This window comes from Thermobia domestica, chromosome 13, assembly GCF_964235325.1.
Source record: "Thermobia domestica chromosome 13, izTheDome1.hap1.1, whole genome shotgun sequence".
NCBI lineage: Eukaryota > Metazoa > Arthropoda > Insecta > Zygentoma > Lepismatidae > Thermobia > Thermobia domestica.
Window position 1 is genome coordinate 59,191,237 of NC_137466.1, and position 14,221 is coordinate 59,205,457.

The following is a 14,221-nucleotide window of genomic DNA, read 5'->3' on the forward strand; positions in this document are numbered from 1 at the left end:
AGTAGTAGACATTAACTAATTCCGGTTTCAACGTTGATCCCCATAGAAGAGGACAGGTATTAGATAGGGATAACCGTTTCTATTTTGAGAATTAAAAGGAAACTAGTATATTCATCGGTATTTTCCTCTACTAGAACCGAATTTCACTGTTTGTTTTTCTTTCAGGATTAGTTAAAATATCCATTACTTTTGTCAAAATCAATTTGTTTCTTATATCGTCGTTAAAAATGTGAACTCTCGTATGTCCAATTTTTGTGATTTTGAATTTTTAGCATAAACCTGATGAGAAAGCAATAATCCACGTTCAAGCAAACCCTTGTGTGTCACAATACACCGATTGCTAAGAAACAATCGATTACAGCGATTGCTTGCATGTCGATTGCTGGCAACTTCAGGTGATACCTCGTATGCCGGTGAGTTCAATGTATTATACGTAGCAATATCTGCTGTGATGACAGCAGCTGTATCAGGGGTTTTTAAAGGATGAAACACCTTTTACAAGGTCTGAAATGTTAATATTGTGAATAGATATAGTGATTGTTTTCATCTCCTGAAAACCTAACAGATTGGACGTATGAGGTATCATATCTTCAACGAACATAAATACTTCATACTACGTAAGTAAAATTTAATTTATAAATATTAAAACTATATTTTACAAAATTTAGTTTTCACAAAATAAGGAACATTTTAATCTATTAGTAGAAGAAATCATCTCAATCAAACTGTTAAAAGCTCCCGTTGAGTTCAAAGAAAGAAAAAAAAAAAGAAGAATGCTGCATTGTATAAGTCCATGAACAAAAAAAACTAAGCAACGTACACCGTATATATTCAATATTCTTACAAAATCATATTTCATAAACAATGGTTCTCCAGGTTCCAATTCATGTTATGTGTAAGAATTTTTTCTGGGTAAGTACAGGGCCGTGCCGTGGGGAGGGGGCGAGCGGGGCGACGGCACCCGGGCGCCGAAGTAAAGAGGCGAAAAATTCGGAAGAAAAAAGGAAAAAAGATAGGAAAAATTGCTTGGAATATATGTATGGGGGCGCCGTCGTATACTCTCGCCCCGGGCGCTGATTTTCCACGGCACGGCCCTGGGTAAGTAATAAAAGTAATTCGAAGAAACAATGTCTGAAAGTTAGGCAATGTTTCAACATATTATATGTATACTTTTTCCAAGTTCAGTAACTAGTTCAGAAACTTATTTCGACATACCAAAGGACACTGATGATTCCAGAGGGTGATCAGGGAAAAGTTCTCCCGGAGCAAATCTCCGATATTGTTCAATAAGTGTTACTAGTACACAGAAATGTATTCTATTTACGTCAATAGGAACTTAACGTCAATAGGTAATTGAAATTAGTTCGTTCTTAACAGCTTATTTATCAAATAATATGTCCGTAGGTGTAGATCTACCGTTTTGCTTGTGCGTAACTATGCAGCTACTATTTATGAAGAAACCTTGGCAGCGGATACTATTCTATGTATGTAAACAGGTAACTTATATACTCGTAGATATGTGAACTCATATGATACTAGTTTTATGCAAATAACTTACTGTATTTAGATTTTAATGTCTTACCTTCTACGGTAGCCTAGAAGACAAACAAATAAAACTCAAACGACTATTATGAAGGAGTTGTGTAAATAATATTTAGGAGAAAAAGAAGAAACTTGACAAAACCACCAGTGATGGAATGGGTCATGGGTCACTTGTGTCATGACTTTTGTCCGGGACATCCGGGTCTGGGTCTCCATTCTCAGATCCGGCCTGACTCAATGACTCAGACAGACCCGGCGACTCAGAAAGAGCAGAGATAACATTTCTGCGGCATTATTGCAAAGTTTTATAGTTGATGAGTGACATTCACTGTTCGAACATTCATTAGTTTGATTCTCGGTGTAACATTTCTTAATCAAGATACCATGTTTTTAAATATTTAATGTTTTCACAAATATAATTTCATGTCTATTCATTTCCCAATAAACTTACGTGGTTTTTGAATATAGCTTATACAAAAAGAATTAATAAAACACTATTTAGGCTCAGCGGTATCCTTTACATTCCAAGCCATTGGTTGTAAACCTTTTCGAGCCTAGGGCCCCCTTAGGTGAATGTGATTGTCCTGAGAGCCCCTCCTCCCCATTATCTTAACCCATTGACCCACCTACAGGGCTGAGCGTAAGATTTGGACGAAGCAGAGGACTTTCACGTCCACATTGAGAATTACTGTTTTAAACAAACTTTACCGGTTATTTAACTTTAATGATTCCTCATGAGAAATATATCGCTTATCTTCTCTGCGATTCTGGCACGTTTGTTCTCTAATAAACCTTGTAGTTATTTTTCAGTGCAATGTCTGACAGATAGACGTAAACAAGCGAGAACGAAGGTTATATTTAGTGAAAAAGCAATGAGAGAGAAAAAAATCATCTTTATCAGAATTGCATTAGTAGCCTCAGACATACTTCTCATGTGTGTGAGAACATTTCGTCTCTGGGTCATTAGTCTGTCCGGTTAAGTCTGGGTCATAGGTATATTCGGTCACACCGGGTCTGTCCAGGTCGCTGCATCACTCCGGAACAGGTCTGTCCGGATTACCGGGTCTAGTTGGTCTCATAGCTCTTATTGTCACTGGGTCTTTGGGTCATGGGTCACGAAGTTCGTAACCTATTTCACCAATCAAAACCATGGTCATGCACTACCAACTCAGATGTTCTAAAATCGAACTAGGCGGTCAGTAGATGTGACCGTTAAATTTTTAAAGTGTCAGACCGAAAGGGGGATGTCAACTGGCCTAAAACGCTTTATCGCGAACACTGAAGATGCTAGTAGACGTCCACTATCTAGGGGGTTGCCTCCACCAGTAGATAGTCTATAACTAGTATATGGGCTTCTCTCCATTGCTATTGATCTCATAAAAAAGTAATATCTTATTGTATATACATACATGTAAGGAAAAGTACACTTAGCCTGGAAGATGATGCAAGACCACTGGATTCAGCGAACTTACGTTAGACATACATCATATATATGGAGGATTCATGATTTATCAAGGGAGGGGGCTAAACCATAGTTTGCCGCTTTATCCAGTGTAAAGCAGAATTGAAGCCCATTCTTCCCCTGTATATATATATACAAATATACAAATATATATATATACAAATTTATTTAAAAATATGATTTTTACTAAATACGAAAATTTTGTCAAAATGTTATGAAATATGAACATTTAAAGCATACTACTTCGATTCAATATATCATTAAACATAAAGGAATCCTAGATCCCATTGTCCTACGAGGCATGCTCTAAAATGTGTAATTTCATGTTTTGCCTCTCTCAAGTAACAACATCATTGGTAATGAAATAATATATATTTGACAAAATTCTTACCTTAAGCGACAAATGTTAGGATTCTTGACATCAATCTTGAAATCACAATATGGTTCGAAAGTTTTTGGAGGAATGAATTGACTCACGGAGTCGCTAGCAGTTGCTTTGCACGTAAAAGCTGAAATTACAATACGGAAAAATATATTCTTAACTCGTTATATTAATACAAAGTCTTCTATAAAAAAAAAAAGAAGAAGAAGAAGAAGAAGAAGAATCTTAAGAATTACTTTTTTAAAATATTGAATATACCTAGGTATGTTTTATATGGACAAATTCCATAATGAGAACAAAGTGTAACGCTACATATTTCTTAGTGAGTATTGTGAACTAAATCACTAATAAAACAATAGTTTCCGAAACTCAAAAATTCAAACTTGTCTTGTATTGATATGTTTTATCTACTAGTAGATATGATATATTTCGGGTTATATTCATTAACGAAACTATGTTATCCAGGAGCTAACATATTTAGGTAAGCTTGCACTAAAGAACAATTAGGTGCCGACATTGTTTATATCCGTTGGTAAACACTTACAGGAGTACTCCCAACCAGAAGGTGTGTCTAGTACATGGATCTCTGATCATCGCGATAATGGGCTTATCGCATTATCCTTCTTTGAAAGGGTCTTACGGTAGAGTACTGAAAATTTTTACTCAGCACATCACCATCCACTAGAAACTATGACCCAGATTAAAGACATAACGTACCTGATTGTAAGATAGCGTATATACGTACACCCAACCTATGCCATTCCCGTCCAAGATACACTACAGGTTTTCTGCATGCATATGTAAACCTGCTTGTAAATCCTTGTACGTGCCGATTTAGGGCTATTGCGAGCCAGATCTAAAATCTCTTTACAACTATTCAGTTTGGTAACTCATAGATAAAAGCACCAAGCCTTTTTATCTCATGTTACTATGAAACAATGTTTGAATACTTATTTACAACTTGTCTCTCTGCAGCTATCAAAGTGCTCAAATGTATCAAAGATTTGTCAGAAGTTCTACTACTGACCCTAAGAGAAATCGCTTCAGTCTTCGTCTTCAATGGAAATGTTCCACAACTAACAAATACATAAGTCTTTCAAATAGTATTTACTTCAGAAATAGAGTGAAGTTGATTTTGATAGGCAATACAGTTTTTCACTTAGTTTGTAGCAGAATAGAATTATGGAATATTTTCAATTATGGCCTACTTCTAATGTCTGTAAATTATATTCTTCAGAAATTGGTTACTGATTTTCTCTGGATTCATATTTGATCTCTCATCGAAAAAAAGTACAAAATGTCACAGTGGTGTGCCGTAGTTTGAAATTAAAATTTATTTAAAATGTTGTATTTCATGAAAACATCTCAAGTAAACAGTATTTTTACTACCTTGCTATCTAAATTGTTGTATAGCTGTCTTAATTTCTTTGGAGGAGTTTTTAAAGTACTTTTGTCCAACTTAATGATAACCGCAAAGATTTGAAATGTACTGGCAATATACTGTAGTTATCAAGACTATTAGTTCAGGAAATAGCCCTCTGCCCATCACAAATCGCATCGTATAATTGGATCGCTTGTTTGTAGCAGTATACGCTCGCTCATACTTGAACAGGAGATCATGTTTTCAATTGGAATAATCGGGGCTTCTCTAAATAAGTGTATACTGAAGTACATGCATCAAAGTAATGATCACTTCACATATAAATTTTACGCTCATTTTAATCATTGTAAAATAATTTTAAGGCCCTATGGCGGATTTTCAAGCTTGCTAAAGGTAGAGTAAAGGAAGGGGGTGAATCCGGACATTCTAAGGTTTTTGAACATTTTCTAGGGAAGTAAAATACGCAACGCAGCACGAATTTGCCAGTTGAAGCACCGTACCTCCCTTCACGTTCAGTGTAGAGTTGAACTTCATGGAAGACAAGAGTAACGCAGCAGTGCGGTGTGGAAAACAAGTCTGAAGGTAAGTAACGCCATAAAATTTGCTTCTTCTAATTTCTGAACAGTCTTATTTAAGGTATTACTAGAACATAACTGAGTTTTTCGAAGTCCAGTTTCGTGTGAGTAGAGAGTCACTTATGCTAATCATTTACGTCAAGGTCAGAGCCCAGTTACTCCTCGACGCCACTTCTGATAATAAATAAAGTTAACGGTGCGGAGGCGGGACAATCCGGACAATAAATGTGAGGTGAATCCGGACATCTATTTTCCATTGGGGCTATTTCGGACATTTTCATATGAAATCTGAGATCAAAATAAAAATAGTTTAGACTATATATTTTTGTAGAAGGTGAGTTCACATATACATAGGCACATATACGCTGCAAAATATTTCTAGAAATAATAAACAAGAAGAGAAAAACTTTCGAAATAAAATATTATTTTGGAGAGGAAAATTACCTGTTACAAAATTAGCCCACCCGACCTTCGTGGAGTGGGATAAGGAGCCACTTTGAATATTTAAATAGGGACCCCATTTTTTTTTATATCAGATTCGGATTCTACGGGGGGAAATACGTAAATTTTATTCGATAAATAAATGGCACTCTAATCAATAAAAATTAGTTGCACTAAGGTTTCTTCAATTGGAAATTCCCACGTTGTCATTTCAGAATAAATGTGCAATAAACAATGCTGATCTGTGTTATACTTTCTCATGACTCGTGATAAATGGCTTTATATTCAGCAAGGAATTTCTTTAGTGAAGAAACACATGTTTTATTTAATTCTGCTTCACCGGTAATAAAATTGATATGACGGAACTTGTTTTCTGTACGTTATCTCAGTATGGGCATGATTGTTTTCGGTGTGACTCTTCACTTCTCATCTTTTAGTTACAGTAACTGCTCAAACTGACTACCTAAGCATTTCGAATAGTTCTGCATGACTTAAAAGTGTGTCTGCAGTAGAGTTTAAACCTTGCACCTACATGTGCACTCTGGTAAATTTTATAGGCACATGAAGTGCTACTTTCTGTGAAGGAAAGATGAAAGTACACGTTATATTCTACTTTATGTTAAACTTTACACAATACATTGAACTAATTTCGTGACGTCTGATTAAACTATTTTTTTTCAGATGGTTAGACAATACGTAAGGAAACAGCATAAGTCATGGACAGAAGATGACTTTACAATGCTGTGGCTACGTCTAGGGGGGGCATGTCAATCCGGGAAGCAGCTGAAACGTTTAATGTTCCCAAATCTACTTTGCGAGACTAACAGAAGAGATCAAACAAAAGCTTCCAATTATAAAGGCTGGACGTCAAAGTGTTATTAGTCCTGCAGTAGGAAAAAATACTTGCAGAAGGAATTTCTACTTTACAAAAGAGAGGATTTGGCCTTACCCACCACGATATGCCAAAGATGGCCTTTCATTTTGTTTCCGTACGAAACATTTCACGTCCCTTTAACACAGACAAACGATTAGGTGGTTCTGCTTGGTTCACACTTTTCGTCAAGAATCACATTTTGTCTCTGAGAAAACCACTAGACTATGCAATGCAAGGATGCAAGGGTTTAATAAACTATGATCCGTTTCTATGAGTAATTGAGGTAAACTTTGGCAGAAACATCGTTATGGAATCACCCCGAGCGGATGTATAATGTGAACGAATCGGGTTTGCAGCTCACAACAGGTCGAAAAGACTGCTAGACAAAGCTGGAGGAAAATCTGTTGTCCAACTAATGCACGGAGAAAGGGAACGTAGCACCAGGGAATCACCAGCAGAACGATTTACCTGTGGAAAGAAATTGGATTTTACAGAAGAAATTGCTAGTGCATCGACCAAAGCAAGTGATTGTGGTAATTATAGCTTCTGTGGTAAAAATTATTATGCACGTGACTCATAAATATGGTCCTTGAATAGAATGCACAAAATGCAAAATATGGTATCATGTAAGATGTGTTGGTGGTGGTGTTAATTGTTCATTCGTACATGGAAAGTGCATTTAACTTGAACTCTTCATATTTCAACAGCGTTTTTATTGCACGAAATTAGGTAGTATAATTTCTAATGTAGTGTAACTATACTGTGGATAACTAGACTGTGTGATTCACGTTTAACTAAAGAATAGTCGAGACCACTAGAAATCTAGTATTTAAGGTCTTTACTCAGAAAAGTTCTAATGTTGACTTTTTCATTCAGAATCAGGTAACATACACATCTTGTTGAGCTTTTATAGATGTTTAGACTTGAAAATGAACCTATATAATATTTCTTATCCTTACTTGTAAGTTATTTGTATTAAGAAAACACACATAAGGTAAGTGTTGATATCGCATTTGAAGTGTCTGATGATTTTCTAACCATATTTTGATTTTAAGAATATTTTCTACTTCGTCCGGATTCGCCTCCCCTAGTGTACGGATTCACCCACCTCTTTCGCAATTTCCAGCAAAATGGCATCTCCTCTTCTGCTGAATGCCATTATTAAGAGCAACAGGCTAGCACTTTATTATAATTTGTTATATGTAGAATAAACTCCAAAGAATATTTGACCAGAACATAGTGGCTCTCTCCGCTGAATTAAGATGGCTACAATACAAAATACCTGAACTGTCCAGATTCGCCCACCTTTACTCTATATCTATTTGAGACTTGTAGAATAGCAACGAAAATTGTCTAAAATTCAATGCTTAAAAATGTGTGATCTATATAGCACCGCTAGAAGATATGACTGAATCTTTTACATATAATGAGTATTTCTAAGATAATTAATTTTAAAAAATTATCTAGATACGTTCATTTTACATTGTCAAAAATTCTTACGAAAATTTTAAGTTTTAAAAAAATACACACTTGCTGCATCTGCTAAGTCGTGGTAAATTCCTAAAACGAAACCGTATATGATGCTGTTAACTAGACTTCTTGTGCTTGTCATTTTCATCTGGAAAGAAGTAAGAGAAATGAAATTTACAAACTCATACAACAAACTATATTATCTAATGGTGGTGAGAAATATTAATAGTGAACACTGATAGAATTCAATACTCTGGGCCATGGTGGAAAGAGTACACATGTAGTCTTTCTACTATGCTCAGGGTTTCCTGAACTTTTAAACTTATTTCTTTGGCGTCAGTAAACCTACTATTGGGAAGTCTTGTCAATTCTTTTCAGTATGTCTTTCCGTGCTTGCTTTCCATCTCGGTTATACAGAAAGGAGTGGAAATTACTTTAAGAATGGAAAACAACTTACTGTACGGAATCATGTTCAAGTTTGGTATTCAAACAGCAGAACAAACAGTCAGTAAAATAACACAAGAAATTGTAATTATTAAATTAGCACATACTGCAAACACTGGTAGCTTGTGATTGGGCATTTAATTTTTCAATGTGTTTAAAAATTGTTTTCCCATGTAATAGCATTATGTAAGCCGGCTACTATTCAAGCAGATGCATGGTAACATCCGTACGTTTGATAAGGAGACAGAAAAAATATACTTTCACGTAATGAAAGAGTTATACATTTAGCTCTATGAAATTCAATGAATATTTATAAATAAGCTAACCAGAAGTGTACGATTTCAAACCAACCAATATCCTTCAATACTAACATTAGTCTTGTATTAGGATGTAGTGAATTTTATACGTGTCCTTCACGTAACTCTGGCATACAACGAAAAGACATTTTTTTCTAGCATGAAAGCAGATTTAAAATATCTACCTAGGTATATTATTAATTTTTATAGGTAATCTGCATATTTGTGTCATTGTTTTCATTTTCAATTTCTTATAGCTCCCATTTTTTAATAGTCCAATTAATCATGAAAGCTACTAATATTGTTGGTGATAAAAATGGAAAAAGCATAGTAGCATCACAGAATAGCGAGTTAGAAATGACTTAAATATAACATGGTCACAAATCTAATCAATTATCACTGTATTCAACAAGCAACGCTTTAACTTCGCCAGTCATGTGCATGCGGTTATTATTATATATATTATTTTTTCCCTAACGAATTGTCCCTAAAGTGAGCTACGGGCAGTGTTGCCACACTTGGTACAATTGTATCAAATTCAGCACTATTTGACATTCATCGGCCCCTTGGTACCACGCAGGCATTTTCAGCCCCTTTTGTGAAAAAGTTGGTACAATTCTACCCAATTCAGCACCATTTAACAAATACTTGTCACATTTTCAAAAGTGTCAGTAAGACTTTTCTTACATCTCACGTTATTCATACTGTGTTTTGGACTCTTAAAAAATACTGTTGAACATTCATTTCTGTGACATTGCGCCGCATAACGCTACGAACTTTGTGTAGAAAATTCGTAATTCGAAATATACCGAAAAACAAATGCTAGATGAGCGCATCCGCGCCGCGCATGAAGGAGACGAGAAAGAAGCAGTGTGGTAGAAATTTTAGTCATCCTATTTGGATGTTTTTAAAAATTAATTTAAAAAACACTTTCTTGATTTAAACTCTTGGAAAAGGAGGGGGGTGTTATAGAACTTTACCTCTGTCACTTTCATGTTATAGAGCCATGTATTACACTCAGGGGTAAAAGTGGATCTGAAAAAGTAGGGGAATGCATGAGGTCACGCTGTCATCAGTGCCTATCTTTGCCCATTGTAATTTTTTAGAAGTGGGGGGACGCCATAGATATTTTCTGAAAGTGGAGAGACGGCGTTCCCCCGCGTTTCCCGACACTTTTACCCCGATGGTATAAAATAATGAATTCAGCCCTTTTTGTTTCAATTTGGTACTATTTTTCAGCCCACTCCAGAGCCAGGACCGTGGCAACACTGGCTACGGGGGTCAAGAGTAACCGCTGGCTCTACATCATGAAGTGAAAAATCTTGAGATGAGTGCGTATAGTTGTATGAAATTAGATGGCAACTGTAGCCGATCATTTGAAAGTGAATATGAGAGAACCATGAAATAAAGTAAATATGCGCTCGTCATTTTGTTATAAAATTACATGGCGAAGGGACTTTATCTTATCTCAAACGGTTATCGTCGAATATACATGGTTACAGGAGCACTCTGATTAGCCAAATTTAAAATACCTCAACGATTTATACCTCTACAAGCGACATTTTTTAAATCACCTCCGTGACCCAGTCGGAAGAGCACGTGCCTAGTAATCCAAAGGTTGGTGGTTCGCGACCAGCCCGGCATAATTTTTAAAACCTTTTTTAGTGTTTTTCAGACTCTCATTAATGTAAACACATTGCGCATATAGGCGATTTAACATTTTGGGGGGGGCAGTAATTTTGTGGTTCCTTGGCGTTTTGTCGCATCTCTGCCAGTGGTGGGTCGCTGGTGGTATAATTTTTAAAACGGAAGAGGGTCCACCGCGGATCGTCGCTGCGAGGCTGGCAATTTTTTGCGAGATGTCGCTAGTTGCCCATCGGTGGTCCACCAACGCTTACTACATGGGGTAGGGATTAACGTGAATCCAAACCATATAAGCTCCCGCCGGGAATCGAACCCGGCTGTATTTCTTCTTTCTCAACTTGTTTCTCAACTAATATCGATCGTTTTCGATCATTTTTACAAACTAAACCACTATCTATTTACCATATGTGGGAAGTGCACACCTCCCCATAAACGAGAATGTTAAAAAAAATGCTAGGAGACGTTCTGTTCATTTTCAGTATACTGAATATCAGCTCCGTAAGTTTAACGGCTTGTGAGATACGCAATTTTTTTCGCAAATATTCGGATCCCTACTATCCCTTAGGATTTTATTATAATGAACGCAATATGATAACATCACAGTTTGAATTAAGACCTAACTATATACCTAAAGCCATTTTATTTTACTGCAATTTGACCGTGATGATTAGGCACACATAGTTACATTTAATTTTTTCATATAATAATGTATGTATTACAGTGATTCAAAAATGTATCATTTCCAGTAGTTAGCTCCTCTGAAACTCACAGGTTGTGTCTCGAAAGCCAAGTACTAGTATACGTCGTATTGCTATTATTACAATTACAAATATCAATATCCAAAAATGCCTCAAGTTCTTTTTTCACTTAGAGATAGTCAAGTCAGGTAAGTAAACAGAAATAAATGAACAAGGGAAATGGAGGCATTGAAAGTAAAACGTAGACAAATTGACCAGTGTTCAGAAGCATATTTTTAAATCACGCTCGACTCTACTCATAGGAGCTAAATACGCGGTTCTGGTAACTTGGAATTATCCGTTTCCCGCCACGTAGCAAAAATATAGCAAAAATGAAATGTCTGCTATTGACGGTCTTCGTGGCCGAAAGTACTAGCGCAATGGGCTAGTAATTATAATTGCTTTTGGTGTGGGTTCAAACCCAGGCCAAGGATTTTTTATTTTTATATTTTATTTTTAAAATTTTCAAAACACTTTCTTCATTAAAATAAGATGAAAATAATACTCAAAAAATATTACGTTACGTGTGCAGTTTTGCTATACGAATCCACAGTTTACGTAGTAGTAGTAGTAGTAGTAAGAGTAGTAAGAACGGGTTAGGAGCCCCAAAGGGCTCGTTTTGTTCCACCTTGACTGGCATGATGTAAATTTAACCTCAACTGCTTCTTCAATTTTCTTCTTCAATTCCAACAAAGTGACAATGTTCTATTATTACTACTGTAATACTCAATACATACACCAGAAGGTTTGGACAACCGCAAACTGGAACCAATCTGACACGTGCTTTTAGTGTCTATGACTAGGGTTGAGGGTGAAAAAAATATGCTGTTCAAAAGATGCTGTATATAATTCAGTGAGCAGAGTAAGTCGATGGGTCAGAGTGGGTCAAGGTGGGTGGTGTGTCGCAGTGGGTCACGCTGGATGATGGGTCGCAGCGGCTCACATGCTGTTGACCCACGAACCACTGACTCACTCAAAAAACTCGATCCATTTGACCCACTGACCCACTCCAACTCTGGATTTGACACTACATAAAAAATCGAAGACCAAAAATTGCATGTTCACCATATTTTATTGTTTTACTTCAGGCAAGGGAAGAGCGCGCGAATAGTGTTTGTGATTTTTACTCTCCTCAATCTTTCTTTGTTTTTGTCCCTGTTCTTAAAGAGTTAGTGGAAAAACTGTAAAAGGGAGTAAAACGCGTAAAAATAGGAAACAGGGTACTGAGGAAGGTTAGTTAAATTAGTTAACTTAAAAAAGATAATCCAGTGGCCTGAAACACCAGATTCTAATCAATTCAGTATCTGTCCAATGCCGTGCCGTGAAAAATCAGGGCCCCTAGGCGAGAGCATATGGCAGCGCCTCCGTACATATGAGTTGTCAATTTAAAGTTGACTTCTCTGAACTATTCTTTCTGGTTAATACTTTACTATTTTATCATGACTGAAATCAAAAAAATTCAGCATTATTACACTGGAGTCGTAAAAGTGCGTAATTACTGAATTCGCTACAGCTTCATTTTCCTTCTCCCAGAACAGTGATGTTTTAGAGTAGTGGCTTAAGCGTTAGTTTCATAATGTTGGGGACGCGAGTTCGATACCGGTTGTGGCAATTCAGCAAATTGTTATAATTTGTCATACTGATACTACTGATGTTTACTAACATGAAAAATATTCAATTTCTCTGAGTCTAAGAGTTGAGACGACTTCCTTAACAGGTAAAATGCCAACAACACGAAATTACGTCATCCGTATCAATTTCATTCGTAACTGTCTGGGAAGTAACGTGTTTGGACAAGAATTGATGAACACATAAGGCCTAAACACGTCCTTATTGCTGTAGTATGGGTCAAAAATGAGTTCCAAGGAATTGTTCCTCGCTGTGCACAAAATGCAAATCGTGATCGATCTTTTCTGTTCCTATGAATACCTTCGACTATGTTACTTTTTCTTTCCTTCTGTGGTAATAATAATAATAATAATAATAATAATAATAATAATAATAATAATAATAATAATAATAATAATAATAATAATAATAATAATAATAATAAAAGAAATAACATAATTACAATACCAATTACATAAGCATTACCTTCCTATAGAGAAAAATTAATAATTGCCACGACGGGATTTGAACCCAGGTAGCTGCAATGGGAGTTTCCTGATTTAACAATTTTTTTAAAAACAAATCGCCCCAACCGGAGTATTGTTCGCCACTGGCACCTCATTTCTTTTCGACGTATTCCAAAAATTACAAGGACACGAACATAGAAATACTGAGGACAGTTAAAATTCCGACCTTGCTCTTCAGAGGAATTCGAAACCCTAGTGGATTGCGCCTCATGATCAGAAGACTCGGCTAGTGCCACCGGCTCAATTTGCCACAAATTCCTCATATGAATATAAGAAAATAAACTAGTAGTTATGGAGCATAAACATAGAACTGTCTATTTCTACACGTGTTGATACAATTCAAAGAATGTGAAAATAATTTATGTTGCCTTTTCTTCTTTGAAAATTAGAAGTTATGGTAAAGACGAAATGTAATGTAAATCGCGACCATCCCTGCAACCGATGACCAGCGCCGTAACTTAGATTTTTTTCTGGGAGGGGGGCAAACATTAATAAGGTTATTTGGGCCCCTAGGAAAAGTTCTTTTTCTAATTCTTGGTGCCCCTTGTTCCAACTTTCTCTTAATCTTTATGGCTCCCCCGGAGCCTGTGGGCCCTCCCGCACGGCAAGGTTTGCGGTTCCGTTAGTTCCGTGGCCCATTCCATACATGACAAAATTATTAAGGGTACAATATTGATAAACCTCAAAGCCATACGAATAAATATTATTTCTAGAGCCCGTAATAGTAGACATTTTTTTACAAGAAATGGGTCCACGACTCATTTTTGTTCTATTTACCTTTTGTGTGCTGTTTTCTTTATGTAATGTAGCGACCCTATTTTATGCTTCATTTCTAACT

At 36.3% G+C, this 14,221-nt stretch overlaps 1 protein-coding gene across 1 annotated transcript in view; it reads right to left on the reverse strand.

The window, feature by feature from the left end:
* The window catches only part of LOC145667613 (uncharacterized), an 81,221-nt gene that overhangs the window by 58,303 nt on the left and 8,697 nt on the right, over positions 1 to 14,221 (reverse strand). The window contains exon 3 of the mRNA XM_081735077.1: positions 3,396 to 3,513. Within this exon, the coding sequence (XP_081591203.1) occupies positions 3,396 to 3,513 (118 nt within the window). The remainder of the gene's footprint in view (positions 1 to 3,395; positions 3,514 to 14,221) is intronic.